The sequence below is a fragment of the Poecile atricapillus genome, chromosome 7 (assembly GCF_030490865.1).
Source record: "Poecile atricapillus isolate bPoeAtr1 chromosome 7, bPoeAtr1.hap1, whole genome shotgun sequence".
Taxonomy (NCBI): Eukaryota; Metazoa; Chordata; class Aves; order Passeriformes; family Paridae; genus Poecile; species Poecile atricapillus.
This window is the reverse complement of record NC_081255.1, coordinates 7477994-7505223: the sequence shown is the minus strand read 5'-3', so window position 1 is coordinate 7505223 and position 27230 is coordinate 7477994. Positions and strand designations below refer to the sequence as shown.

Genomic DNA, 27230 nt, shown 5'->3' with positions numbered 1-27230 from the left:
GTCCCCTGCCACAGCCAGGGAAGGGCCACCACAGCTGGGGTGTCCCCTGCCACAGCTGGGGAAGGGCCACGACAGCTGGGGTGTCTGTCCCCTGCCACAGCCAGGGAAGGGCCACCACAGCTGGGGTGTCCCCTACCACAGCCAGGGAAGGGCCACCACAGCTGGAGGCACCAGGAGAAGGGATGAGCCGAGGCTGGCTCGGAGGTCTGCAGGGAGCCAGTTCTGATGCTGTGGAGCACAGGAACTCTTGGAATCTGCTGTCCCACTCTGGCACATCTGCATTGAGAAGCAGGAGCTCAACCAGTTCAGTTTGCCTTCAGCAGGTGGGCCAGGTGCACTCCATGCAATATTGAACAAATCCAGCAGGAATCCCACCACAGCACACACTGTACTTGGATGGCTGTCACAGGAGAGCACAGAGCTCACAGCTCAGAATGCTTCACCCCCAAGGCTGGCAGCAACACACCCCAACAGAAAGGACAGACTAGGCAAGAGGATTCCACAGAGCTTTGGTCTTCCCAGGAAGAAATTGTTTTCTGCATGAAAACCAGGAGGCATTTTGATGGAGTAACACTGATTTTCGTGAGGTTATTGAGCAAGGAGCTGCAGCTGTCCTGGCTGCCATTCCAAAGCTGGAGGATTCCCACCTCACAACTGAGGGAGTTACCATGGAAGCAAGCTGCACAATTCTTGTGTTGGAAAGAACCACAGAAAACGGTATATATTATATTACATTATATTAAGAGCTTGTAATGGGCAGGTTGGGAGCCTTCACATCCTCACCACTGACCAGAACATTGTACTGCTCTGGTCAACTGCTCTGGCACTTGCAGTCTAAGAAACTCAAATGTGCTATAATTGACTTTTAATTAAATAAGCAACGTGCAAAAGACTTAGTGTTTCCCCTCCAGCACTCTTGAGAAAAATGAAAATAAGCCCACATTCAAAAGCAATTGAAAAAACTCACAAAATTGAAAGTAATCCAATTTGTTAATGCCCTGACAGCACGGTTGCCAGATGCCTTGATCTACAAGGCTGAAAACCTCAACTTATCAAAAACCAAGACTAGTTCCAACAGCTGGGCATCCCTTTCTGGTTGCCTTTTGCTTGCCCTCAGGCTTCAAACAGTGATGATGCTGACACAGTAAATGCTGATATTCCTTCTGGGCATAAGACAGTGCCATATGTGAGGGAAACACCACAACAGGGCACAAAGTGCCATCCTTTGGTCTCTTTCTGAGAACACTGAAACTGTATCAAGACCTGCCACGCTATCAAGATGGCAAACCAAGTCCCTAAATCCATCCCCACCTCTGAGTGCAGATACCCCGTAAGTGTTTTGAGCACCAAACGAAAAATAATTGGACTGAATCTCATCCTATGCCAAGGAGGTGACAAACCTGTTTGGCCAAAGGGTGTTTTTTTTGTATTTTTGACTGTTTTTTCAATAAGGAAGCTTAGTTGTTCCAGAACTTCTGTTCTTTCCTCCCACAAAAGGTATGGTGAAAGATTTCAGATTACTCAATCTGAATGATGATAAAATAATGAATTTAATTCTCAGGATTTTATGTATGAATACTGCCAAATTTGAGCATATAGTTCCTCTGAAATTGCTTCAATGGTTTCATCAAACAATTTTTAGCAGGAGGTGTTTTCAGAGGAGAACCTCACACAGAAACACTATTTGGCAAATTTGACCTGGTACAATGTCCTTTCTGAAGAGCCTGATTCCTTCTTACTGAAGACTTGGAAGAGTTGAAGTATTCCCTAGCTTTCATGAAATTACTTCTGACTGAGGTTAGTGAAAGCAGAAGCCCAAAGGAGTATCAATGGTCCCAATACTGCTGGTATGAAATACCCAGGGCTGTAGGTAGTAAGGAAATGCCATTTTCTGATAACATTTGAGTAATTCTAAAATATTTGTCACCAAAGTTCTGGAATCTCTGTCAGGTGGCCCTTTTCACCGAAGTTAAGATATGCCCATCAGGTAACCCCATCTCCAATAATGGGAGCTACAGTTCCAGTAAAACTGGAGTGATCTGTACCCAGACACTCTGGAAGTTCTGTTTAGCACCTGACAGAACAAGGGAGCTGAAGGAACTCTGACTGATAAAATTGCTATGGAAACACCAAACTCACACAAAGCCCCTGCCTTATTTGGTGTGTGTGGGAAGATGTGCTACCTCTTCACCAAGAGGGCAGTACCCAGGAAGCTGATCTCCACCTGAAATCCCCTCTGATGTCAGGGCAGACACAGGCAGGTGACAAAGCAGCTCTGGGCCAATCTTCATTCCCCAGCAGCATTAGAAACTTCTCCAATCCACATGGGCAAGGTGTGCTGGCACATTGAACTGCACGTGGTCATTTGAAACAAGATCATGCTCTGTACCTGTAAAGTTGATCCCATTTTCTTACAGTTGGGTCATAGTATTTCAAGTTTTTCTTAGTAAAGAAACCCTTAACAACCTGTATACCTTAAAGCACCTGCCAAATTAAAGCAAAAGCTCTTTTACAAGTTAATCATGTTAAAAGAACTGATTACCTAGAGCAGGAGAAAGGAAGAGCAAAAAGAAGAAGTACTCCTCAAGTCACAAGGGCCTTCAGAGAACAAAAATGCTGTAAGGCAGCTGGGAACTAAATGAATACAGAGAAAACAAAATTTTGGTGTAAAAAGTCATATGAAGACTGCACACACCATGCACTGCTTCTGAAGCTGACTCAGCACAGTGACAATCCCTCTTCCTCCACCCATTTTATATCTGTTGGCAGCCAACATACACAGGATGCAGTTTGAAGCCAGCCAGGAAAACTTTGGCCATCTTCAGAGCAAGGATGCAAACACCCTGTTGCTCTGCCACTTGTCCATGTCACAGGGGCAGGCAGGATCATGAAGAACAGAAGTTTTGTAGACATCCCATTACCAAAAAGGAGAAAAAAATTGCAAAGGCATGGCTAAGAAAGATGGACGGATACCAACAATGAGCTACCAGCAAATCTGACTTAGCTTGCCCAGAAAAGCAGCAATTTGGGGGGACCCCTGGATGAGTAGGATTCCAGTAGACTCCACCTTCAGCTCAATGTTTTACTGGCATGGAAATGGCTCAAAGTGGGACAGCATGTAATAGATGCTGCCTTTGAAGTCTGTTGCAATCCAGGTCAACTGGTTTGCTCCAGCAATGTTTAAAAAAATTACAGTTTCTCCCCAATAATCAGGAGGCACAACTTCCCTTAGAAAGTCTGTGGTAAGTTAGATCATTGGTCCAAAGACTTGGAGGACACCTCTGTTTTTCTGTGATGACATGGCCAGAGCACCCCATTTTCACATCTTCATATGACACGACCACGAGCGTGGCTTTAAATAGTCCAGGAATGTGGGCTGCAAAACATGGAGAGGGAGTAAATTAATCACAGGCCAACAGCACCAGCTGTGGTACGAGCTGCTGAAGTCAAACTTCTCTAACAGGAAAGATCAAACCGCATTTCTGCATCCTACAACCCTGTTCCTGCCCTCACTAAGCAGTGCCTGAAGTGTAAGTAGAGCCACAAGTTCTGTTACATCAGGTAAATACTGTGCCTAGTAGCCTGTTGTATCAAGAAGCCAAGTAATTTATGATGGCAAAGTCTTAAATGAGGAGAATCAAACTTAAAATAGAGGCTGCCAAAGGATACCTTTGCTTAAAACAGAAATCAACTGGGACAGCAGGAAGTTCTGGTACCATGAAAATGAGTTAGAGAAAACACTACCAAAACCCCAAATTATCTACAGGTAACCACTTACCACCACCACCCATTCTAGCCTGGGAGAGGCTCAAATGGAACAGTTTTTGTGGGCCTTCTACAAAAGTTTCTCCTGACTTTATTGGCCAAGTGCTGCAGTTGCATTGCCACAGCCTAAATAGGGTTGAGCATATCCTCAGAAATGGGGTAACACCACCCTCAGTCTCAAGGAGTGAAATGCTACAGGAGGAGCACTACTGAAAGTACTTCTGTTAGGCAGCCTCTAGGCTAAGTAACTCCTAAGGAATGGATGTAGCACACTGCTAAAAGGGCTCGTGCCATTTAACCTCCACTCCTCCTGCACAGCAAGGCAGGACAGCCACTCCCACAGTTGTTTATTCCATGGGAAGGGCCAGGCACTCACATTTTCCGTGGGGCAGTACTGGCGGGCATACCACTCCTGGCTGTAGAGGCAGATGATGACACCTTGGCCCAGGAAGAGGGAAGTCCACATGATCACATTCCAGAAGGGCCCTTTCCGACGGTCATTCAGGGTAAAATTGAAGACCACTGAAAAGCGAGAAATGAGAAGCATTATTCGGAAACAAAATTGAGATTCAAGAATCAAAGATCAACTAATTGTCCTGGATCTTTCCCTCCTTTCACTTCATCTCTGGAGCAACAAGGCTACTGCAAGAAAATCTGATTATGCTTGGAATAATAGAGAAAATACTCTCAGCTGATTCTGACATTTACTTCCAGTAAGTTTGCCAACAAGCTGGCTCGGTGTGTGCCCCAGGGATCAACATTACCTGTGCTACACTGGTCATCAAGGCATGGCAGGGGTGGCCTAGAGCTTATTAGAGCCCTCTAACTCAAAACAAAAAAAGAAATGCAAGAGCTCAGACTTCTAAATGGGCTCTTCCTCACTATAGTAGTGAAGTAATAGTTGCCTTATACTGTGATTTTACAGAGGAAGACTGACAAGCTGCTGACACACAGCCATTCAACTACAGCTTGGCAAAGAGGAAGCAGTGCTGTTAAACCCTGTGCAGTGTCTGCAGTGTATACTGCAGGAACAGCAGAGTATCACACAGATCTCTCTTCCTTGCCACCAAGACCTCGCTCACCTAAGCCCCAGGCTTCCAAATCCTCTGTGTGTACATAGGTGTGTATCTACTGAGCTGCAAAAATCCATTCACAAAGCTTGGACTCACAATTGCAACCCTTGGGCAACAATACCGTCTATTAGTGCTGAAGGAACAGCTGGCATCATAGCATAAAGCATGCTTCTCTTAAAAAAGCCACAAATCCCACAGCCACTCCCACACTCTCCTCTTTGGAACTTACCTCCAAAGCATGAAAACAGGCAGAAGAGAACTGGATAGAAGAAGCCAAAGCAGATGCTGAGGACATACTCATGTACAGCAGCTGACACGGTGAAGACAGACAGCATGGCTGCTGCTCTGAATTTCTTACCAAAAAACTGGGAGAGAGAAGAATGCCAAGTATTAGGAGCTACTCTGCTGTGGTTTTTATTTGGTTGTTGCAACACACTGGATTTTCTTCCCTGAGCTAAGAAGGCTCTCCTCCAGGCAAGAGGCACATATGAAATGCTAAGTGCCTTACAGAGCACCTTGGGTTTTAGGTGTTTCTCTTCAGGTGTATTTCTGGTTCCCTGCATTAGTACTTGTGCTGAGCCCACTCATTAAACACCTACCACAGCTCATGGAAACAGTGCAACATGAGTTCTGACTGCTGAGGAAGTCCCTGCGTTCCTACATCTCAGCCCCACGTTTTGCACAAATTCATAACTTGGAAATGAGCAGTGGTTCTCTCTGAAAGCACAGTGGCTCCCCACAACAGCTGATGTGAAACATTTTTGTGCTTCTAAACAGACAGGGATGTTGCATCTTGACAAATGTACCATTTTGCCCAGTAGCTGAATGTTTAATTAACAAAAGAAAACATCTGTTTGTTACTCACCCAAAGGAAGTCCCTGTAGGCATAGTAATAGAGCCAGTCATGTACTACCACGTTCCAGGTTCTGTAGTAGTTTGCATAGGATGTGGAATTCCACCAGTCCTGAAAGCACAATTGAAAGACAGTAAATCTAATTAAGTATAAAATATTCTAGAGGGCTTTTCTAGGATATCAAATTAATTATTGAACAAAATCATACCAAGCTACAATAACAATTTGACCAAGCTTTCCATCACACTTTCGACATTCTACCTGGAGTATCAAGGTCTGGTTTTATCCCACACTGCAGTGGCTGATGTGATAAAAGAACAAAAAGACGGCTAATGGAGGTATTGGGTAGGTCTGGTGTCTGCTTCTGCTTGTGCACAGGGTGTTTTCACCTTAAAGCAACTCAGACTGCCAAGCAGAAATCAGATCTGTTCTACAGCACAGCGACAAACTTAAGCCTTAACAGCATAAACCAAGCAAAATCCCACGGTTGCTTTGCTTGGTAAAACAATGTTCAGGTTTTTTTTTCCTTTCATTATGACAATGACTTTCAGAAGCTTTATCAACTACAGCTCCTGCTTCTCACCTTGTAGAACATCCTATCTGCAAAGCGCAGCATCTCAGCGAACGCGTTGAGCCAACAGTGAAGGAATGCAAAGAACACCAGGAAGAGAATCAGTACACCTGGAAAAAAGGGACATCCATGCCAGTCTTGTAGTGTTTGCTCTCAGCCACAAGCAAGAGCACCTAATACAGTCATAAACTGTTCTTTTAGGCACTGACACAGATGAGCTCTACTGTTTTGTACACGTGGCACAACAATATTTCAGTTTTTCACCACACCAGGCCCTGCTCACCCCAGAGGGCGACAGCAAGGCTGCCCCAGAGCCTGCAACTTGATTTAAACACAGTTAAATTCAATCCCAGCTTTTATTTCGTATTGCTGATTTTGAAGTTTTACCCCTTAATCTTAATCTTTTAACCTCTTAATCTTAATCTAACCCCAGTCTGCCCACAAGATCTTTGTTGATCTCTGCCTGTCATGAATGCATCTCAAATGAAGCATTTCTCCCTTCCACCTCTTCCACAGAGATAAAAGTCACTCCACATGGATGTGGGCCTTACCTGGCAGGATGGAGTTGAAGATACAGAGGACCAGCCCTCGAAGGTTGTAGGTTTCCTGACTACTGTTGCGAAACTGGGGAATGCAGAGTCTCACAAAGATGTAGTAGGCATAGAAAAGTGAACCAAGCACCTGGAACAAAAATACCCTCAAAACCTGACTTCATAACAGGAATGCACAATTAACACTTCACCACTTGCCAGCTCTAGGAGAGAACAGAAGCTGCCAACACAAGTCAAAATAATTTATTTTACATTGCTGCCAATAAACCTCCCTGAGAATCCAGGCAGAAAGAAAGCCACAGCAATCCCTGGAGCTCCCTGATAAGTCAGCAGCAAAATCAACTTTTCTACTACAGCAGCTGTCAGTTTTTCCCAGTCCTATCAACTCACACATTTTGACACAAAAAATCCATGCCACTGCCAAAGTGGGGAAAGTACCCCTGATCTACAGCCAAGGGCAGAAGTAATTGAAAAATACTTACTGTAGTTAAATCTAGTATTAAAGCTTATTTTTATTTTATTCCAAAGGAGACACTTACAGCCCAAAGCACCTCAGGCTTTCTCTGGCACATGGACTGATGTTGTGGATGTTGAGGTCAAAATGCCAGTCAGTGTTGAAATACTCTGATGTAAGGCAGGTGTGTGCTCTGTCATCCTCTTTGTCCAACAGCAAGCAGCTAAAGGCCTGTTCATGCTGCCTTTTTTTTTTTTAATTGTTTTGCTCTTTCAACCATAAATGCATTGTGTGACAGCAAAGGTTTCAGTCACACAAATCCATTACTTGGAAACACATCCACAAGAAGCTACTGAAGCTCACAGCCACAAATGTGAGGAACCAGTCAACCCTGAACTCAAATAAGCACTAAGGATTTGGACTCCAGGCCTCATGATTTCAAAACTGCTCTGAATATCTGCAGGGAGGAAGCTGTGCCAGTGCACTACAATCAGGCTGAAGAAAGAGGGCATGGGTGTTGCTCTACAAACACACACAGAGTCTTTTTATCTGGAGGCTTGTTTAAGCAAAGAGTTTAAATTTTTTTTCTTTCTTGTGCAGCAAGATCACAGTTTATTTGTTAGTCACTGAAAAGTATTCTTCATTGGTAAGCCCATGCCAGGCAGTGATTTAATGTGAGAGAGAGCTGTGGAGCAACACATCTTAGATGATCTCTAAGAGTGTATTCTGCAGAAAGCTGCACCACTCACCTGTGCAAACTTGGTAGCTACATAGCCCCATCTTATTGTGGGATTCCTAGGAAAAAGAACAGGATATCACAGCTAAATAGGACCTCAAAGCAGCAAACCCCTCACTTCAATTACTTGAAGGATTTTACAATTTTACTGACTATTCTCTGGGGGAAAAAAAAAGGCTTTTGAATTCCAGAATTCTTGATTTCCTGACATCCAAGGGACATCTGCCCAAATTGCTGATTCCTCACCTTCAGCTACAGCAGAACTGCAGCAATTCCATAAATGGGAAGGTATCTGGAGGGCAGCACTGTACAGTTCTGTAGGAGGTGGGGTCTGCCGACAGCTGTGTGAAGGACTGCTGGCTTCACACTGCCAAAGTGCAACCCAGCAATGTGCAGAAGAGTTTGGGAGTTCCCACTACTCAGGGCTTCAGCCTCAAACTCAGAGACAGGGCTGCTTATTAGCACCACATAAAACACACAGTTTCCTATTGCAGGAACTGTCTAGCACTACATAATCTGTAGCAAGTTCTTAATTAGTTAAACTTCAAGTGAGTTTCCCAGAGAAACAAAAGCAGAACTCCGTGAGCAAGTCTTGCCCTTGCCAGCTTAACCACATCTTTATGAAAGCTCTAACTCATAAATTGATCACACCCAGGGGTGCTTAATGTTGGCTTCAGTTTTCAGAGTACTTTAGTTTTGCTGTTGCCCACATTACCTGGGATAGCTGTCTCTGTAGATGAGGGTGGGAGCAAAGAGGAAATACAGGTACTGAGAAATTCTGGGAATATGTACTGTGCCTGGGAAGAGGAAATGAAAAAGAAAATAACATTCTGCAGTTTTTTTACTGCCAGCTCAGTTTCCTCAGTACCCTTTCACAAAACTGAACCCTTCCCACCTCAGAAACCTCAGTCAGGAACTAAAGGCATGGGATTGTCAGAGAATAAAACAAACTTGACCTTTCAGGTGGTGTGCATGAGGGACAGTTAACAAGTGAGGGTAACCAACTATCTGCTAACACCTTGGTATCACATTTCCTTTCCTATCAACACGTGGGTTCAGTCCAGTCAGCTCTAGCATGCCTTGCTTAAAAGGCCTTTTGTTCTGTGATCGCTGTCACTTCAACCAGAGCACTGAGCTGGAGGTCTGCAGGCAACATCTAGACACTTTTTACTCCTAACAGCAGAAATAGGGAATCCTTGAGAACAAGTACTCAAGATCCAGAGATGACTTAGACCTGAACAACAGTCTAGCTTGTTGTCTAATACAACTGAATACAAATGAAAAGGTTCAGGCTGAAATTACGATGCAAAACCTTCAACCTGCCCATCCAAAGTCCCCTATTCAAATTCTACCTCTCCAGCTCATGAGGGCAGCTCAGAGCAATGGAAAGAAAGCTAGAGCTGGCTAGGTAAAATGAGGCAAGGCAAATTACTCACCAGACTTGTCCTTCACCGAGGAGAGGACTCTGGGTACATTCTCCCGGATGAAGGAATGACCCTTCATAACAAGACGAACCTGCAAGGCCAAGAGAAGAACAGCTTAGTGTCTCATTTTCACAACTTTCCAGTTAAGACTGGTTCCAACATTTTTCATCAGCATCTTTACTTCTTTCCCATTTAGCCCTTTTACAAGGAAAGGGCTGCTTCCTCTGCCCACAAGCCTGTTTAACTGATATGAATTCCAAATTTTGCAAGGGGAAACATGCAGCAGCAACCATGGCTCAGGGAAGTCAAAATACATCTCAGGATGCAGGACCACCACATACAGGAGCACTCTGAATAACACCAGCAAGTCACTAATCAGCTAACATTTAAGTTAAAATTGAAGGGAAACCCCTCTCCATTTCAGCAGGCCATAATGTTTCAAAGTCTAGATGACTCCTTGAAGTTACTTGTACAGCAATTCTCAATACCTGGGTATAAGGTGGTGCCCCACATAAATAGCCCACAACTGTTAAGCAGGTTTTTCTTTTAATTCAGTTTTAATACTGAAGAACCAAAAGTAGGGCCAGTCCAAAGTTAACTCTTAAAACTCATCCCTGACCATCCTTATTTTAACCTGGTGATCTGACCAGACCTCCACTCTTTCCCTACCACAAAAAAAAAAATTCCACTTCCAAAAAAGTTCTGATTACAGAGACAAGACATTTGCTTCTTGAGAACAGAAGCACCAACAGGAACCACTTCTTGACCATGTTTTTAGGTTTTGCTTTTGGGTTTTGTTTTTTAAAGAGGAATGTTGCAGCTTCCTTGTGCACTATGGCACAACATGTTCTTAAAATTGGTTTTAAGCACTTAGCATCCACAAGACAACCAGAAATAAATGGAATTTCAGTAAAACACACAGTAAAATCTTAAATACTGGAAACAAATGGTTTCCAGATCAAAATGAAGTTTATTCTCTACTCTTTCTTATTAGATTTGCTGGATGTAACTATCCAAGTCTCAGAGATACTGCATCCACAGCCTTGGCTTAATTTAAGGAATAAAAGCAACATTTGACTCCTTTAGGAAAAAGGACCCTTTCCACTTTGAAGATAAAATTCAATGTATCCTGGGATAGAGAGGGTACAGGGACTTACCTGTTCTAGTATTACAATGAAGCGGGAAGCTGGAGGCAGGGCATAGGCTACAGCAACATAGGTTGGTCCAAGGCCAAGCCCAGCTATTTGGAAGAGTGTGAACAACATCCCATAGAAGAAAGAGTGGACTCCACGATGGGAAGAACTGGAATAGCCTTGGGCCCACCAGACAAAAAGATTGTATGGAACAACTACTGTGGCACTGAACATGCACAGCCAGGTACAGAAGACAACTGGGAACTTTCCAAAAACGAAGACCAGGAGATCAAATCCAAGGACCAGCCTAGAAGGCACAAGGAAAGTGACAAATTTTGAGCATCCATTCTTTAATTAGAAATACTTCTACTCCACTAAGTGGCTACAAAACACAAAGCTTCCAGATCATAACTGTTTTACAGTCTGGATAGAAGTGACTGGCAATTTCAGCTCAGGGCTATCTGTGGCAGCTTCAAGTGGCCACCCTCAAGTATGCCAGAAAATAAGAGAAGGACTCATGCCATCAGTACTGCCAGGCACAGCTTACCTTCAAATCCCACTCATCTCTAAGATCAGCATGTGCTTTAAGAGTAGGCTCAAGCTCATCCCTCCTAAGAACAAGCATGTGACTGAACAATCCACTGCTGAACCAGGGTCCATGAAAGCTTTTGGGGAACACTCCCACAACATCATCACTACTGCACCGAGACTCAGTTCTTCCCAGGGGTTTAAGCCTAAAGAGGCTTTCTCCCTGCCTCTGTAGGCATAGGGTATTTTAAAATCCAGCACTCAAACATAGTTTAATCCTTTTTTGTGAGCATTCCACATGGATTCAATTTAGAAGTTACCTAAAAGGCACAGGGTCATTAGAAGGTCAGTCCAAATATGACCTACTGGTGTGCATCAGGTGCTTGAATACATTAATCAAGCTCAAAACATAAGGACATAAACAAAAGGCTGATCAACTTTACTGCCTCTCACACCCATCAGAGCTTATTCCTACAAGAAACAGCTCCTCTAAACTAAGACCAGAGAAGATGACAGTACAGAATAGATCAGCAAAAGTTATTCCTTCTCAGGTGGAGGCTCAGTTGCAAACTGGATCCAAATTATCAGAACTAGCTAAAACCACAGATATTATTTCTAAAGTAATCAGGGTATCCAGCCCTAGTTGATTTTAAGGTAAATACCCATTCTCCCCCAGTGTCCATACAATACTAAATTAGGATCAGCTAAACAACATTCAATAGCACATGTGCCTATTCTTATACCCAGACTAAAGGCACAATGGTTATAATCAAGATACAGCTCTGGTTTTGTACACTGAAAAGCAGATAATCAGCAAGATAAACATGTAATCCTACTTGTGTACATGAGATACAGCATGCCAAAATACTACTTAAGCAACAAGTGAATGTGAGGAAAGCAGTCTTTCACAATTTTGTTCACAACTGGCTACCTGCAAAGCACTATCTTGGCAGAGGCTCTGCCAACATCCTTGGGATTCTTCCCCAGGAAAAACAAAGTTCTATTTTTATTTAAGTACAAGTACAGTGTTCCAGAACTGTCATTTTTAAACAGAGGAAGGACTGCTGAAGTATTTGAAGTTTTTCTAAGCAGAGTCCTTCTTCAAGCAACACAAGCGGCTGAAAGCTGCTGTCTCATTAAAGATACTCAACTATTCCACATTCCCGTTCTCCTGCCTCATGATGAACTAAGCACGTTAGGCTGAGCTGTGTGGCCACAACTCCCATGTAACACATCAGTTAGCAGTGTTTTCCTAACATCCAGCTTGCCAATTTGAAATGGTCATACCCTCTTAGCAGGAATTCCAGCACATATTCTAAGTATGCCAAGTTGAAACCCACATTTCCAACAACACCCCAAGAAGGATTCCCCCTTCTTTTTGCACCTTTCTGCAGCTCCATGTGCATCTGGCACTCTGGAAGAGCTACTCCTAGCCCTTATCCCTTTCTTTCCAGGGCATTCTTACCTTCCTTCATCAATGAAGTCTACTAGAAGTGTACTGAGGATGAAGACAATGAGAAGAGCGATGAACATGTGGTAGATTGTCCTGATGTGACTCACTTCAAACAGCTCACTAAGGGAGAGACCAGAGTTAAGGTACAGCTGGGCTGCCACAGACACAGACACTTCCTCAGCTTATCCTCAGACAAAAGATAATTTGCCATGATCCCAGTGGTGCTTATCCTCAGACAAAGCATAATTAGCCATGATCCCAGTGGTACTGAGAGGGCTGTAATTAAGGTTTATATTTGCAGGATGTAGTACAGATATTTTAGAAAGAAAGAAGCTTGAACAGATTAATCCCCATGGATTTGAACATAAGACTGTGGGTGGTGGCAGGGAAAGTACCTCAAAGCAAAGGCTCATTAGTTTGCTATCAAGGGTATTTTCAGAGAATTTGATGAAATTACTTTGATGATATTAAGTTACTCACTCCAAGAGAGACCTCCTGGCAGTAAAGATTTTCCCGTGTTCCGGAGGGGCCCTTGAATTTCTGCAAACAAAGAAGAGAACATTTGAGACAAAAAGGGAAATAAAACTTCCAGGAAACAACCTTGTTATGTCAACAGTTTAAAAGGGACTTACTTGGCTTTGTGCAGTTCCTTCTCTGCACAGGAAGCTGGGAAAAGGGAAGCTGGAGACGAGGAATCCAGGAGAGCCGATTTTGCCACCAAACTATTCACAAATTCTGTGAAGTGGCTGTCCACCTCCTTCATGAAAGCTGGCTTCAGTTGCTGACAGAGTAAAAACACAGCAATAAACTCTTTAACTTGCTGGATACATCTTCAGAGAACATTTATATTCCTTTTTATCCTGGAGCAGGACAGAGCAAGGCATCAAGATAACATTTCTGTACCATGTGCCAACAATTGGAGCCTACTTGGATAAGACCATGGCTTATACTGGCCTGTTCACACATGTCAGGCCAGAGGATTTTGAGTAACATTTATCTTCTCCATCAGATTCAACACAGAATTGCTCTGACCTTTTAGAAGACTATCAGACCTCTGAGAATTTAGTTCCTTCATGTTTAGTCCTCCAGCACTAAATGTGATGAGCCTAATGATGAAGCTGAGAGCCAATCCCTGAGCTCCTGAACACTGCCAGACAACCATCATCTTCAGCACAGGCAAAAGGCACGTTTCAAGGAATTATTTAAAATCTAATTGCACATTATGTTTTGTTTTCTTAATGCAAGTGTTTACTAGCCATGTTTGTCTGACCATCCTTTGCTTGGGATTTTTCCAGTTTGCCTCCAGATTCAAGGTGCAAGACTTCCTACATGATAATTACATATCATCATTTCATCTGCTCTTCCTACTGGTCAGCTGCTCAAGAAACACATATGTTTCCCAGATCAGAATTCCTAACTCCTATCTACTGTCTTATCTTGAAGGTTGAAAAGGAAAAGAACTGTTTTCAAGGTTTCTGGAGAAGAGGGTCCTGTGGAGACCTCACAGCACTTGCCAGGGTCTGAAGGGGACCTACAGGGAAGTCAGAGATGGACTCCTCATGATAACTATAGTGACAGGACAATGGGAAATGGCTTCAGACTGGCTGAAGGTAGGTTTAAATCAGATGTTAGGAAAAAATTCTTCCCTATGAGGGTGGTGAGGCCCTGGCACAGAGAAGCTGTGGCTGCCCCTGGAAGCACCTAAAGCCAGGCTGGATGGGGCTCTGAGCAATCTGGTCTAGTGGAAGGCGTCCCTGCCCATGGTAGGGGGTGGAATGGGATGATCTTTAAGGTCCTTTCCAACCCAAACTATTCCATGATCCTATAAAATACATGAACAGATGATGTATTCTTACAGAATATTCCTATTTAATGTGACAACAGCCAAGTAGGTTTAACTGGCAGAAAATACAAGACAATCTGAAGTGAGACCACATATAAGTAGAAGACCCTGAAGTTGCAATGGATTAGAACTACATTCCAGAGAGAATCTTCAACCTTCAAGATAAGAAAGTAGATAGGAGTTAGATCATGCCAGGTCCAGAGAGATCTCTTGAAACAAAAGCTGCAGTAGGAGAAGGAGCAGATTATTATTTAACTTAAAAAAAAATAAAAATTCTCCTGTTTGGCCACTTCCAGAATAGACTAAATAAGCTTCACCAGTGCTTAACAAAATTCTTAGGATCTGGCTACTTTTTTTTAGATACTGCTTTCCTGGGAGGCAGAAGATTGTCTCTGCAAGAGATATGAATTTGTTCCTTTAAAATCGGGAGGAAAAAAACCCAAAAACCCCAACAAATATTGAGTACTTGTGAATATAAACCGTAACAGAAGACTCTGGTGGTCTCTGGTACAGCCTGATTTTACAGCATACATGCACATATCTCTATGAAAAAGTCAAATAGAAATTCCTTCTTCTGTTGGAGCACTCAAATTTCTATGCTAAACAAAGCACAATTCATTCCCATGAAAACACCTTTTTTTTTGTTTTTTTTTAATAGTGTCTCCTTTTTTTTTAGCCTAATCTCTCCTCAAGTGAGGATTTAGCAAGTGATATTTCCTTAAAGTACCTCTTCCTTTTGGCTGGTACTCAGCTGAGATTGCCTCTCCTCACACAGCCCTCCAGGGCTGATACCAACACATGCAAGTGTTTGGATTAGCAGAGCAGGACATAAGTTTTTAATAGATTAAATATAATACAGACCAGAGTACAGACCCTACAGCAATTGTAACTAACTGTAATTACAAACCAAAAACCCTCAAAGCTATGCCATCAAAAGCAGAAGCTGGCCAATAATAAAAAATTGATGACACATCAGAGAAAGCTGAGGGAAGTGACCCTTACTTATAAAGTTGCAACATTTTCCCAGAACTTCACTCATTCTAACAGATTTAGTAATTTTTGTCACTGACATGTGACAACACACAGCCCTGACCTAGGGACAGAACACACCATTCTCAACCACATTTAGAATGAATAAAGGATTAGACTTTTAGACTGCAGATGCTTGAAGACCTCCTATGCAGCTCCTACAAATCCCATTTCCACCTTGATCAGGCTTTTCATAAGCCAAGCATTTGCCTAGAATTTAGATACCTGTCACAGAAAAGGTAAACTGCAATCCAAGTCTCTCTATTCAGTGGTTCCCACAACACAAGGGCTCAGCACTTAAGAAATTCTCAGATATTTGCAGTAGGGTGTATTTTTTTCCCCCTCAGCCTTGAGGCACCTGAAACAAACCTGCAAGCTGCATAACTCAAAGCTTAAAACCTGAACTCCCTGAGTTTTGGGAGGAACTTCAGCAATTAAAACACCACTGGGTTTCTAGGATTTTCTTTGTGGGTAAGAAATCAGGTTTACTATGAATTGTCTCTCAAAGCTGGTGACCAGAAAAAAAAAAAAAAGAACAAGAGACACTCCTGAAGAAAGAAATCCAAGGTCAAGTTGTCCCCTTGCAACCAGCTAGTGCTCCCTGGAACTTCCAAAGCTACTTGTGCTTTACAGTGAAAGCCTTCTCCTGCAAACACCCACTGCAAACAAAGTGATTAACGATTGTTTGTCTGCACAGAAGTTACCAGGCTTGATCTCCTGTTCTCAGGAAGGATAAACAGGATAAGACAACATCCAAAATAAAATTCTAAGCTGACTACTCTTCTAAAGGGCTGAGTTTTAGGAATTTTAGCAAAAAAAGAAGTGTTTTGCAGAGGACTATTTAAATACACTTTAGTTATACTTGTTATAAATTACACACCACCTATAGAGGCAAGGAGAAAAAGGGAAAAAGAAAAAAAAAAAAGAGTGAAACTCCTTTTAGAAACTCAGGAAAATATCTTACAAATGCCAAGGTACTTTTCTCTGCCCTCTAAGTATCCACTCCCTACTATTTATGTCAAGATGGCACAATTAGATTACTTCAGATTTACCACAGAATTTTCTGCAATAAAATTATGCAAGAGTGCAGGGCAATTCGCCCTGAAGGACACAGGTGCCACAAAACAATGGTTAACAAAGAGGGTGCAGTTCATCCTTAGCCAATTTCATTTAATTTGGGCATAAATCACCTTAATATAATCTAAGACAAAGACAGCCCACACAGATGCAGATGGTGCCAGAAACACCCAGTGCTATTTTCTTTGAGGATATTGTTCACTGACAAAAAGAATGAGACCAAAGCTCAAGGAAGGTCATCTCCACAGCCAGGGCAGCAGAAGCTGTGGGATGCAGGCTCCATGCTGCCCTTTATTCAATGGACAGCAGGACACAGAGCATTTTGAAGGCTCAATATGCAAGCAGGGTGGCTAATCATCACACCGCCAAAAGTTAGTGGTAAGGCAATTTCTATTTTATTTACAGGTCTCAAAGTTCATTCTTATCTTTGGACTTCACCCTATTGGGGTCAAGTAAGACAGAACCTCATTACATAACACTACCCCTCTTGTGCAAAGTGGGAGAGAGGAAAGAGGGCTATGGAAAAGTCACTGCACTCAAGCTAGGATTGAATAGGGCTATCTGTGTTCCAGGGCTAGTGACTCTCCAGAAGACTTCCAGGGTCAATTGTCCTGCTCCCCACCACAAGCAATTATTGTGTTTACCTCAGCTTCTGCTATGAGCTGCATTTTCCTCGTTATCACATGGTCGACATCAACCCAGCCTATGGAAGGAAAGCAAATATTGAATGTTTTTAATTGCATGTCTGAAAACACAACAAGCACGGCATACAGTAGTTCAGACACTGATTTTTCAGTAGCATTTCTAATAGGTCCCACTAAATTCAAATCAAAGGTGCAGGTAGTTCATAAACTATGACCACGTATCTTAGGATCACAGCAATGTAAGGCAGTTAACAGCTGAGAACATGCTGGATTTTAATTTTCATCAGCAACTCTACAAATCTTTCCAAGGTCCCTAAACATATTCAGCCTTGAAGCAGCAATCAGAATGACCCTCAGAAGGTCATTTCCAAGTATGCTCATTTTTTATCAGGGTTTTATCTTAACCAGACATAAGGTTAGTTTGTCTGGAGGCCTCTACAGTGCCAACAGACAAGGCAGTCAGTCACAGTTATTAGTAAAATACCATGAGCAGCTCTAAGACAGGCTGAATGGCAAGTTGGGCAGTTATCCTCTGCTCAAACCTGGCTATTCCCACTCCTTTTATCCCCCAGGAGAAGTGCTAGATATCAGTGTGACTGTATTTCTTTGTATGTTTCACTGTTTAAGTAAACAGTCAGGTGTAACACGCCATCAATATAATCTGACTTTTGTCATTACTAACACCATTGGCCAATAGGTAAAGCCTCAAAAGCCACCTTTCTTTCATTAAAAACTACACATCTGAGATTCCTCTGTGACATCAAGAGGAACAACACCCACAGGTCAGACATTTCGGACCAGTTGTGTTTTAGGACAAGCACCTGCTGGTGTTTCACTTCTCCAATAACAACAACACAGAAGATAAAGTTACTTTTGCTAAAACAGAGAGTCTTGCACATGAAGGAAAATTAAGATTGAAGCAGCAGCATCCATCCCCCTAAAATACCAGTCAGAATGAAAAGATAGCAGCAAACCTTGCCTCGTTCATATCCTTTGGCATTTATAGCTACAGCACCACCTTACACACCAACACACAGCCAGCATTACAACTTGCATGTTTGGTTTCTAAGACAACATTACCACTTCTAGAAGAAGAAGGTACTGAAGTGATTCCCTAGTAAGATTCCAGGGAAGCATGAGCCAACAGATTTGCTGTAGAGGTGCCAAAGTTGTGCTGCTGTGAGACAAGAAAACAGACTGATAGCACTATTACGGTGCATAATGTGGCCTCCTTGTATGAGCACAGCCTCTACACAAAATGCAGTTTCATTTTCAGAGCAGGAAGTGCTTCTGTGATGCTCAGGAGTCTCAGTCAGCCTGTTTGAACAACTCATTTTAAGTATTTTAGGTAGATCTGCTTCAGAGGTAACTCCAATTCCAGTACTGGAAAAGTGTACAGCAACACAAGAAATGTTATCTTCAGTGCAGCCATGCTCAATTGTTAGTATTAATTCCCCTTCCCACTGATCAAGCAGGAATTTTGATTTTTGTCTGTCTGCAAAAATTTTGATTTTTTTCTATCTGCTACACAAGCTGTAGACTTAAGGACAGACCAGCAACAACTGCCGACAACTGCTAACAACTTAGCAGACTTCTAATGTAACAAAAAACAAGGAAACTGCTTAACACCATTGATTTTGGCTGCATCCAAGATCCATTTTTACAAAAATAGAACTACTGGTTGCTAAGCATCTCACCTCCAAGAGAAAAAAAAACCTCAAACACTTCAGCATTTAAGCTCATTGTGCTTACATTTGCAGAACAGCAGCAGTTTGGAAAACAATCTGAGAAGAATGTGAGATACCCTTAACCTGCTCAGCTCATGCACTTTGCTGGTCTCAAACAGATACTCCCCCAGCACTTTAAGAAAAATAAGTTAAGTTGTTCCACAAGCAGCAGAACTGTATCCCCTTCACATGCTCTCAGTGGCTCTACTCCCTCACTGTGCCACTCCACAATTGTATTCCTGGCCCACTCCATCTATTATTACCATGGGAAGAACCACCTTGTGCTGACCTGCTAGAAAGCAAAACAGAGCTGCTGAGCTCAAAGAACAACTAACCTTGCCCTTGAAAAAAGCTAAGAATTTGTGTCCCTTGCCCAGCTGCCAATCTTCAAGATGATATCAAGTTTGCTTGAGGCCACCCAACAACAGCCAAAGAGGACAGGACACATGGGACTTAAGGAATTGCATTATCTCCTTTTTAAGATAAGCTAAAAATAAAATACCAGTTCTTTGACCATGTATTTCCTGTCAGATCTTGCCTTTGAAGCCTCAGTCATTAAAAACTCACATTAAAAACTACTCAGTCATGGCTCTTCTTAGACATAAAACAGCCTTTTAGACTACAAGGCCTTAAAATTTGGTATAGGTTTACACATACCAAATATCCAGCTTTAGTGGTTGTACAAGAAATGAGGACAGTCTCCTGCTGATGCTGTAATTGCTAAACTGGAATTTAAAGTGTCCTCCTGTCACTTTAGTTGCCCTCATGCTAGTGTGCATGCACACAAAAGATTAGAAACACAGGATCTTTTCATAGGTTTTACAATCAAGATCTACATGGCTTCAGTCTAAGCAACTCATATGACAAAGTAAACTCACCTGTGAACTTGTCTTTCTCAACACAAAATCCTCTGCAGAAGAAAACTCACCCCAAACCAACCCATTCTGCTGTATTGCATCACCCTATAAAGCCAGCTGTGTCACAAGGCAGATACCAGAGAACAAGCACATCATCTTTAATCGCTCATCTTCCCTTGCACAAGACATTTATGTTCTGTCAGGTCACTGGAGAAGAGATTCATCACATGATTTGGAGTCTAAAAGGAAATGTGCACTGCTGAGAAATCCAAATCTTCACTTTCCTTTGACCCTGCAAATGAAACTTGGATCCCTCAGTATCACTTTGGGATTGCAACAGCATTACAGAAAAACGGACTCAAGGCTCCAACCATATGAGGAGGCACATCTTTGCATTTAAAAGAAGTTGAGATATGCCTTAAGAAGACAGAAAATACATTTAAAGTCATGAGAAAGTTGTCTTGAAGACTAGTATGAAATAGTGGGCAATTTCAGAGGAGGTTTAAGCAGGGCCTGCTTTGAAATAATTTTGTTCGCAGGGAGTTTTTATTTAATGGCATTGGGCTCCCTTCCCATCAGCAAGGGCATTAACAAGATCTTTAGAGGACCATGGTCTTGGGCTTGATCCTTTTAGAATGTCACTCCTCTGTACAGACCAAATGCCAAACAGGTTCAAAAGTCAGAAGAAACAATTAATGAACAATTTTAATTGTAAGCTTTGTTTCCCTTTGAAAACCAAGCCAATAAAAAAATTCACCTGAAGATTGAGAAAGCTTCTTAATTGTTGAGAAGTTGAGCAACTGAAGTTTCACAAGATTGTCAAAATACCTCTTCTAAAGGATCTTGTTATCCCTTTTTCAACCCACTCTTGCACATGCTACAGATAAATGACATTTGAAATGGGTAGAGAATCACTCACATGATGTTGGGGCTGCAGCTTGGGATCCAAAAAAAACCAGTTTTGTTACTTCTTGATAAGACAGCTTTCCATTCAAGAGGTTAAAGCAGCACAGGCAGAAGGACTTCTTTACTGTCAGTCACCTGAATTTAAAGACTCCCTCTCCAAAAACACTGAAGATGTTATCTATCAGAAGCAAAGCAACATTAAAGCCAATCTAGTGCAGGGCTACTGTAAAGAGGGGAGGAGTTCCATATTGCTACAATGCAACACACATTATTAATTGGATGCTAATGAGCCCTTATTCTTATTTATAGTAATTTATCTGGCCACTCAGCAAATAGAGGCAAGTTATGACTAGACTCAGCTGATCTGTTTAAAGATTTCACAGCCCATAGGTCACTGCACTGCAGCTGGGCGAGTATTTGGCTTGTCAGTTCTGCAGGGCCATGGAACCCAAACAGCCTCTTCACTAAAAGGAAGAAACACCAACATTCTCTACATTATGCTACCATGTCCACAGGCACTTCACAAGAAACTGCTGAGCCTTCACCCAACCCACAGGTTCCAAAACATGATACCCCCCCCCCCCCCCCCCGAATTACCAGAATCCACTTAGACAAAACAGCTTTTTGATCTCTCAGAAACACATCCCAGATACTCAACTCAAGAAGCTTAATCTGCAAGAAGCCTGTTGAAACACTGAATACTCACTGCTGTGAGTCATACAGCAAAGGCTAAATCTTTCCAAATTGATCCCTGCTGGAGAGCTCTCTCCTCCTCCATCCCTCTGTAGGCACACAATTTGTGCATCACCATGAACTTTTGCACCAGGGATGATCGATAGTAACCTCTCCACCGGAAGATAACAGCCTCTTTCTAAGATCAGCATTACCAGTCAGGCTTACTCACACCAGATATGCCACATAGCTTGTTTGCAGATCAGCCTCCAGAGACACTTCCAGCCCTTCCCTGATTTCTGGGCAAACAAGAACAGATTCCAAACCCACCATTTTACTGCTCTGAATGGACTATCTGAGCATTTTAGAGGCATTCATGTGCACACTTATGATCCACATCCTCTCTACCCTTTTAAGATCTGTCCATGCAGTTTCTGTTATGCTCATTCCAGGTGACTGGTACAGTCTGATACCAATATCCCATTAGGCAGAACAGTTTTATATTTCTCTATGTATCTCCTGCTGAAAACACATACGACTAATCTAATTACAGAAGCCTGGCTTTTGACAGGGGATTATTGCCACCTAGATCATCTGCTGACTCTAAGCCAGGACCAAATTAGTTGTTTAATTACAACACCGGACCTAATTCAAAGAAGAGAAGTGATGTACAAGACTGAAGTTAAGCTACTCTGTCAAAGTGAAATTGCAGGCTGAATAATTACAATACAGAAACAAATCAAGGCACAGAAGAAATCTTATGGCAATCTCAAAGTTATGAATTTTTCCACACTTCTATAAAATTGGGCACCTGAGTAAAAACTATTTGATCTTGGAACCCAAACAATCAGACAGCCTTCAGAAACACTGCAGAGCCAAGAAAAAAAATAACCTCAACAGCACAAATGGAAGAGTCAGACCTACTGTAGCTCTAAAGCCAATACATGTGTTAAAATTATTCCTCTAAGCAATTTCAGATCAGCCAAATGGATTTAAGTTTTAATGAAGAAAGGATTAAGGGCTCAAAAGTTTCTGTAGAAACTTCACGCACTTCTGGAAACAAGTCAGTTGGCCCTCAACACCCCAACCCTTACTGTAGAAAGGAGATTGTGTTTGCTATAATCAGAGAGGATTAAGAATGGGCAATCACATTAATGGTTTCGTTTTTCTACAGCAATAACTGCCAGAAACATGCTACAATATTTACTTCTGTCCATTCTTGGCCTGGCTAGAATCCCTTAACTGCAACAAACATGCATTTTGTCTAAATTCATCACAACACCCAGCATTAAGTTGACACAATATAAAAAAAGCTGTTGCCAGACAGCAGATCATTAGCCTCACACTGCCTTTGTGCACATCAGCACATCTAGCCTTAGAAACAGGTATTCAGGAGAGAATGGCCAGGACAAAAGAAAGAGAAAAACATCTGTGCCTGCTTCTTCTGAGAAATTCTCCCACCTCAGCCGTGAAAGTCCTACCTAGTTACACAGGCACCCTGGACTACATGAAGAGGCCACTGTCTGCAACTCATGAACAGCTTCATAAATCTTCAACCTTTGGGTCACAGAGCTGCTGATTTTACTCCCCTGTACAGAGGAATTCCTGACCAGCATCTTTATCCCATGCCTCAAGGCATCAGATTCATGCCTCCTACCTCCTGTGTTATTCCTGTTGTCATCAACACTGAGCTGAGGAAAGCAGCACTGTGTGACACCTCTGCTAAACTGGCAGCAACCTTGGCAGGTAAGATGCATACGACTCTTGATTGATTAACCAGGATTCCTCCCTGCTGTCCTTCACTGCAGTTTGTATGGGATTAAAACCACATTGCACTGTTCCAAGCCAACCCACCAGGCACATGGACACTTTCAAGAGATCTACCCCGAGATATTTGTTTGCTACACACTCACAGTATCTCACCTGCAGTGAGGTTTTGCCACATCTCAGAGGTGTTAAAATGAATGTCCAGTAAAGACAGACACACCCACCCATCAAGTCCTAATTATCACTGCTCTCTTTATTACTTGCTCTTTATTCATTACAGTTAAGGAGTTTCCACACACTAAAAGGTTTAAATGGTAGAACTCTACTCCCAAACCCAGCATCACTGGATTCCAGTAGACACCAACTCCCTGGAATTTTCTAATACAATCCCATGTGATCCAATTAAAATTACTGCGCCACCAACATCTTAAAACCCCAGTTCTCCAAGCAGTTTGTGGGATGGCTTTGTCTCCAATGAATTTGATTTTCAATAAGAAACCTGGCTTGTCCTGAACTTAAACTTGCTCCAACTTCCATTTCAGTTGAAAGAAGTACTACTGAAATAGTGACGATATCCAGAAGTGTATCAGTGAGAATTATCTCCTTGAGTCACTGGCACCAGGGTTTTGGATCTTGTACTCACATGGCACATTGTGATAAACTACTTCAGCTTTTTGCTAAATCTATCTCACACAGAGAAAGGAAACAAGCTGCAGTTTCATCTGCAACCTCCTTATCACTGGGCTGGAGTGTGGTACAGCATAAACCAGGAATTAGAGAGGTCACAGAGTCCACAGGAAAAACCACTCATGGTGCCACACAACTGTCCCTGCAGCCCAAGGAAAAGGGCATGGCAGCAGTGATCCTTCCACAAAACCAACTTAAAGCCATTTAACTTTGAAGCTGACCACAAAACAAATGAACACAGGCACAACTGTTTATTGTTCAGTTTGCTGGTAGCCAGGAGTGAGTCTGAATAAAAGGGAGCTGTCCTGACATGAACAGAATCCCAGAGCAGCAGAGAATCATTCTCTGTGGCATCCTACCTCCACCTGTCTGTCAGGTGGGCACACCACCTTAGCATGGCGCGTTAAAGACCATTTTCTTCCATCTTGAGAAGTCACATACCTAAAGGTTGTAAAGGAAGCAAGATGAAATCCCAGAAAAAGCATTTACCAGGATTACTCAAAAGTGTTGCCAGGAGGCATTTGCACCATTTACAGCATTAATGAATCTCTTCCTCCTGTGACAATTAATCACTGTTTTAGATCCCTGCAAGCATTGCAGTGCACAGCTCCTGTGGGAAAGCTCTTCAGGACAGCACCCCAAACAACCCACACCTGCTGAAGGGGTGCAGCTGGGACACAGGGACCTCCACCTTCAGCCCCCCAGAGACAGAAAAACAGAAATGAAGGAGCAAAGAGGCAGAGCCGTGAGTAGAAAGAGCGCTTTAAAGGTGATCACATGCCAGAGATGCAACCTGTGCTGAGCTACTGGGTCTCACCATTGCTTGAGTTTTGAAAGGACCTCTCACTCTCAGGTCTTCTCTCTGTTTCTTCATTCTCAGGGGTCTTGCAGGTTGCAGTGGAGCCAGACTGACGTTTCCTTACACAATCATCACCTGCCATGGTTACCTAGCTAGAGCAGAAAAGAAATAATTAATGATAAAAATCTCATTTATTGTTCAATAATATATTTACATAGCTGTTTTTACACTGAAGTTAGATTTTCTTCCCTTCATTATGAATTCAGAGTGAGGATAGAGGAAATTCAGCACACACTTGAATTAGTAATTTACTGTTGATCACACTTCCTTTCCCTTACTACAAGCTGTACAGGAACAAGTAACCAAGTAAGTTCCCCTACCACAACCAAAACATCTCCCCACACCATCCTGTCTTCCCTACAGACTTTATAACTACTTAAAACAACTTAAGCTTTAGCAAAATCTTTGAAATGACAAAAAGCCTTTGCAATTCTTTCTGACAGCCAGGTGGACATCAAGACTTGTCTTCTGTAAGATGTGACAGGTTTAATTTGTGGAATCACCAGCAATACTGGACCTGAGCCAAGCCCCTTCCTTGTCAAGTTCTCAGCTGCTGCTGCAGGAGCAGCTTCCTCAATGGATCCTTGCGTTCTGCTTGGCCAGACAACAGTTGCGTTGCAAACCAAGGGAAAACAGGAAGAGAATCAAGTCTGAACCACAGCAGTTTCAATGACAAAAGTCACTGCTGGGGACAGAGCTGCCACCAGGGAATACCTGAAGCACCACATGCAGCATGAAAACAAAATTCTCAGCTAATGAGAGAAGTGGACAAGGAGATTCTAATTTGGTCACAAAGTCCTATCCCAGAACACTCCACAAAATTCAACGCAAGAATCACTTGGAGATGTAGCTACAGCCAGGGACAATTTGCACATTTTTTCCAGAAAACCTCACAGGCATGTATGTAAGCACATTTTCAAGCCTGATATATATTTTCATATTGGCACAAAGTCTGCAGCAGATGTGTTTAGCTGCTAGTGAACAGCATACGTGCACCAGCACAGATGAGCTTACAGGCAGGCCAGGAAAACTCAGGAACTGGTGAAAAAACTAATTAAGGATGGATTTCCTCAGAATAAGGAGGCTGGCCCATCTGCAAAAGGGAAATAAAACTATGACCAGAGGTTTTCAGAACTTCCTGTGTTTGTCCCTCTAGGAGAGTCTCCTATTTTTCTTTCAGGCTACACAGCATACAGGGGACAAACACCATCCACCACCAAACAACAAATTAATAAATGGGTGAGGTTTCCAGCTCAGAGGACCAGAAGTTTAATTTTTGTCTCAGGACACTTCTCGCCTTCTTCAAGAGGTTAGGAAGGCACTCCTAGGTGCAGAGTGGTTACAGTATCTTACTGAAAGGTTAACAGAAAGGAACTAAAACTAACCAGTCTTGGGGTGGGGGGGGAAGAAAACTCAAGCGTAGCGTGAAATAAAAATTAAAACAATTAACTTAAAGAGTTAATAACTCAGGCTAAGTTATCACAGCACAGCCTTTTTCTCACCGAAACATGAAGTCGGCTAGGGGAAATCTATGAAAACAAACATTTTCCAAGTCTAGTTCCCATATGAACAGAGTACCTAAGCAATTATCAGCTCATCAGAGCCTAAAGAGGGCATCAGCCCTTCCCTCCCATCTCTGCTAGAATCTAAACATTCATGACACAATGCCAGGATAACTCCAAGATGTTCACCACCCCACTCACAAGATGAAATCGCTCCTCACAAACTAGTAAACAGTCACTCCTTTCACCCCACTCTGAGGACATCCACAACTGCAGATGAAGTTTGTAGAGCTACAGACCCATTAACAGATTTCCTAGCGGAAACTGCCTGATTTCACTGGTACTTGATTTACGGTACTCGTAAAGGGCTAAGAGACCTTGAGCTTCTTCGTCTTCCCTTGTGGCAAACTGAATGAAACAAAATGAATTAGAAGATGCCTCGGGAGAAAAGCAACACTTTCCAGGAAGTTCATCTTTGCATTTCAAAAGACTCGGTGAGGAACAGCTAAGAATCGTAGAATGGTTTAGGCTTAAGGGTCCTTAAAGACCACTTAATTGCAATCCCCTGCCTCCAATACTAATCACACTAAATAGCAACATCATCCCAAAAACTTTCAGCTCTCTAAAGTTTTCCTTCGACTCGTGGCCCTCGGGCATAGCAGACCCGGACCCTCGGTACCTGCAGAGCGAACCAGACAAGGACCAAAACAAAAGTTAAGGTCACTCCACAAACCAAAGTTAAGGTCATTCCACAGCTCATCCGCAACGCGCACAACACTCGGCAGGAAAAGGCTTTTTAGCCGAAGCCTGAGGATATCGCTGGGAGCTGCCCAAAGCGCTGCCGAGGCTCCGAGCCAGCCCCTGCCCCGCTACCTCCCCGCACACCCCCGCGCCTCCGCCGAGCCCCAGCCCCGAGCCGGCTGCGGGAGCCGCTTCCTGCGGGGTCGGGACGGCGCGGACACGTTCCCGGGGCCGCGGTCGGGGCAGCCCCCGCAGCGTCACCTCAGGGGCAGCCGAGCCGCTGCCTGCTCCGCGCGCCGCTGCCGCCCGCTCCTCCCGCCGCGGCCTCTTCCCGGGGCTCGCGCACGTCACGGCGCAGGGGGCGGGGCCAGAGGCGGC

The 27230-nt window shown here is 43.0% G+C and overlaps 1 protein-coding gene across 3 annotated transcripts; it reads right to left on the bottom strand.

Annotated features, from left to right (window-relative positions):
• Nucleotides 1-724: 724 nt before the first annotated feature.
• Nucleotides 725-27230, bottom strand: SOAT1 (sterol O-acyltransferase 1). 3 transcript variants are annotated; one of them, XM_058842799.1, is made up of 16 exons: nt 27114-27230; nt 24568-24701; nt 17135-17193; nt 13174-13322; nt 13022-13081; nt 12554-12661; nt 10585-10867; nt 9440-9518; nt 8719-8800; nt 8017-8062; nt 6814-6943; nt 6275-6372; nt 5704-5802; nt 5068-5203; nt 4142-4287; nt 725-3376 (listed from the first exon to the last, which is right to left on the bottom strand). In XM_058842799.1, exons 2-16 carry the CDS (start codon nt 24689-24691, stop codon nt 3320-3322), a joined length of 1656 nt encoding a protein of 551 aa, XP_058698782.1. In that variant the 5' UTR covers nt 24692-24701; nt 27114-27230; the 3' UTR covers nt 725-3319. The 3 variants fall into 3 exon arrangements, with proteins under 3 accessions (XP_058698782.1, XP_058698783.1, XP_058698781.1); XM_058842800.1 differs by having other exon boundaries at nt 24568-24697; nt 27114-27188; XM_058842798.1 differs by lacking the exon at nt 27114-27230 and adding an exon at nt 26845-26991.

Excerpts from the sequence above, each read along its gene's own strand:
- SOAT1 (XM_058842799.1), bottom strand. The coding sequence starts at position 24,691 with ATGGCAGGTGATGATTGTGTAAGGAAACGTCAGTCTGGCTCCACTGCA. Across the intron at positions 12,662-13,021 it reads GCCAGGAGGTCTCTCTTGGA|TGAGCTGTTTGAAGTGAGTC; the intron begins GTGAGTAACTTA and ends TCTCTCCCTTAG. Across the intron at positions 6,373-6,813 it reads CTTCAACTCCATCCTGCCAG|GTGTACTGATTCTCTTCCTG; the intron begins GTAAGGCCCACA and ends CCTTTTTTCCAG.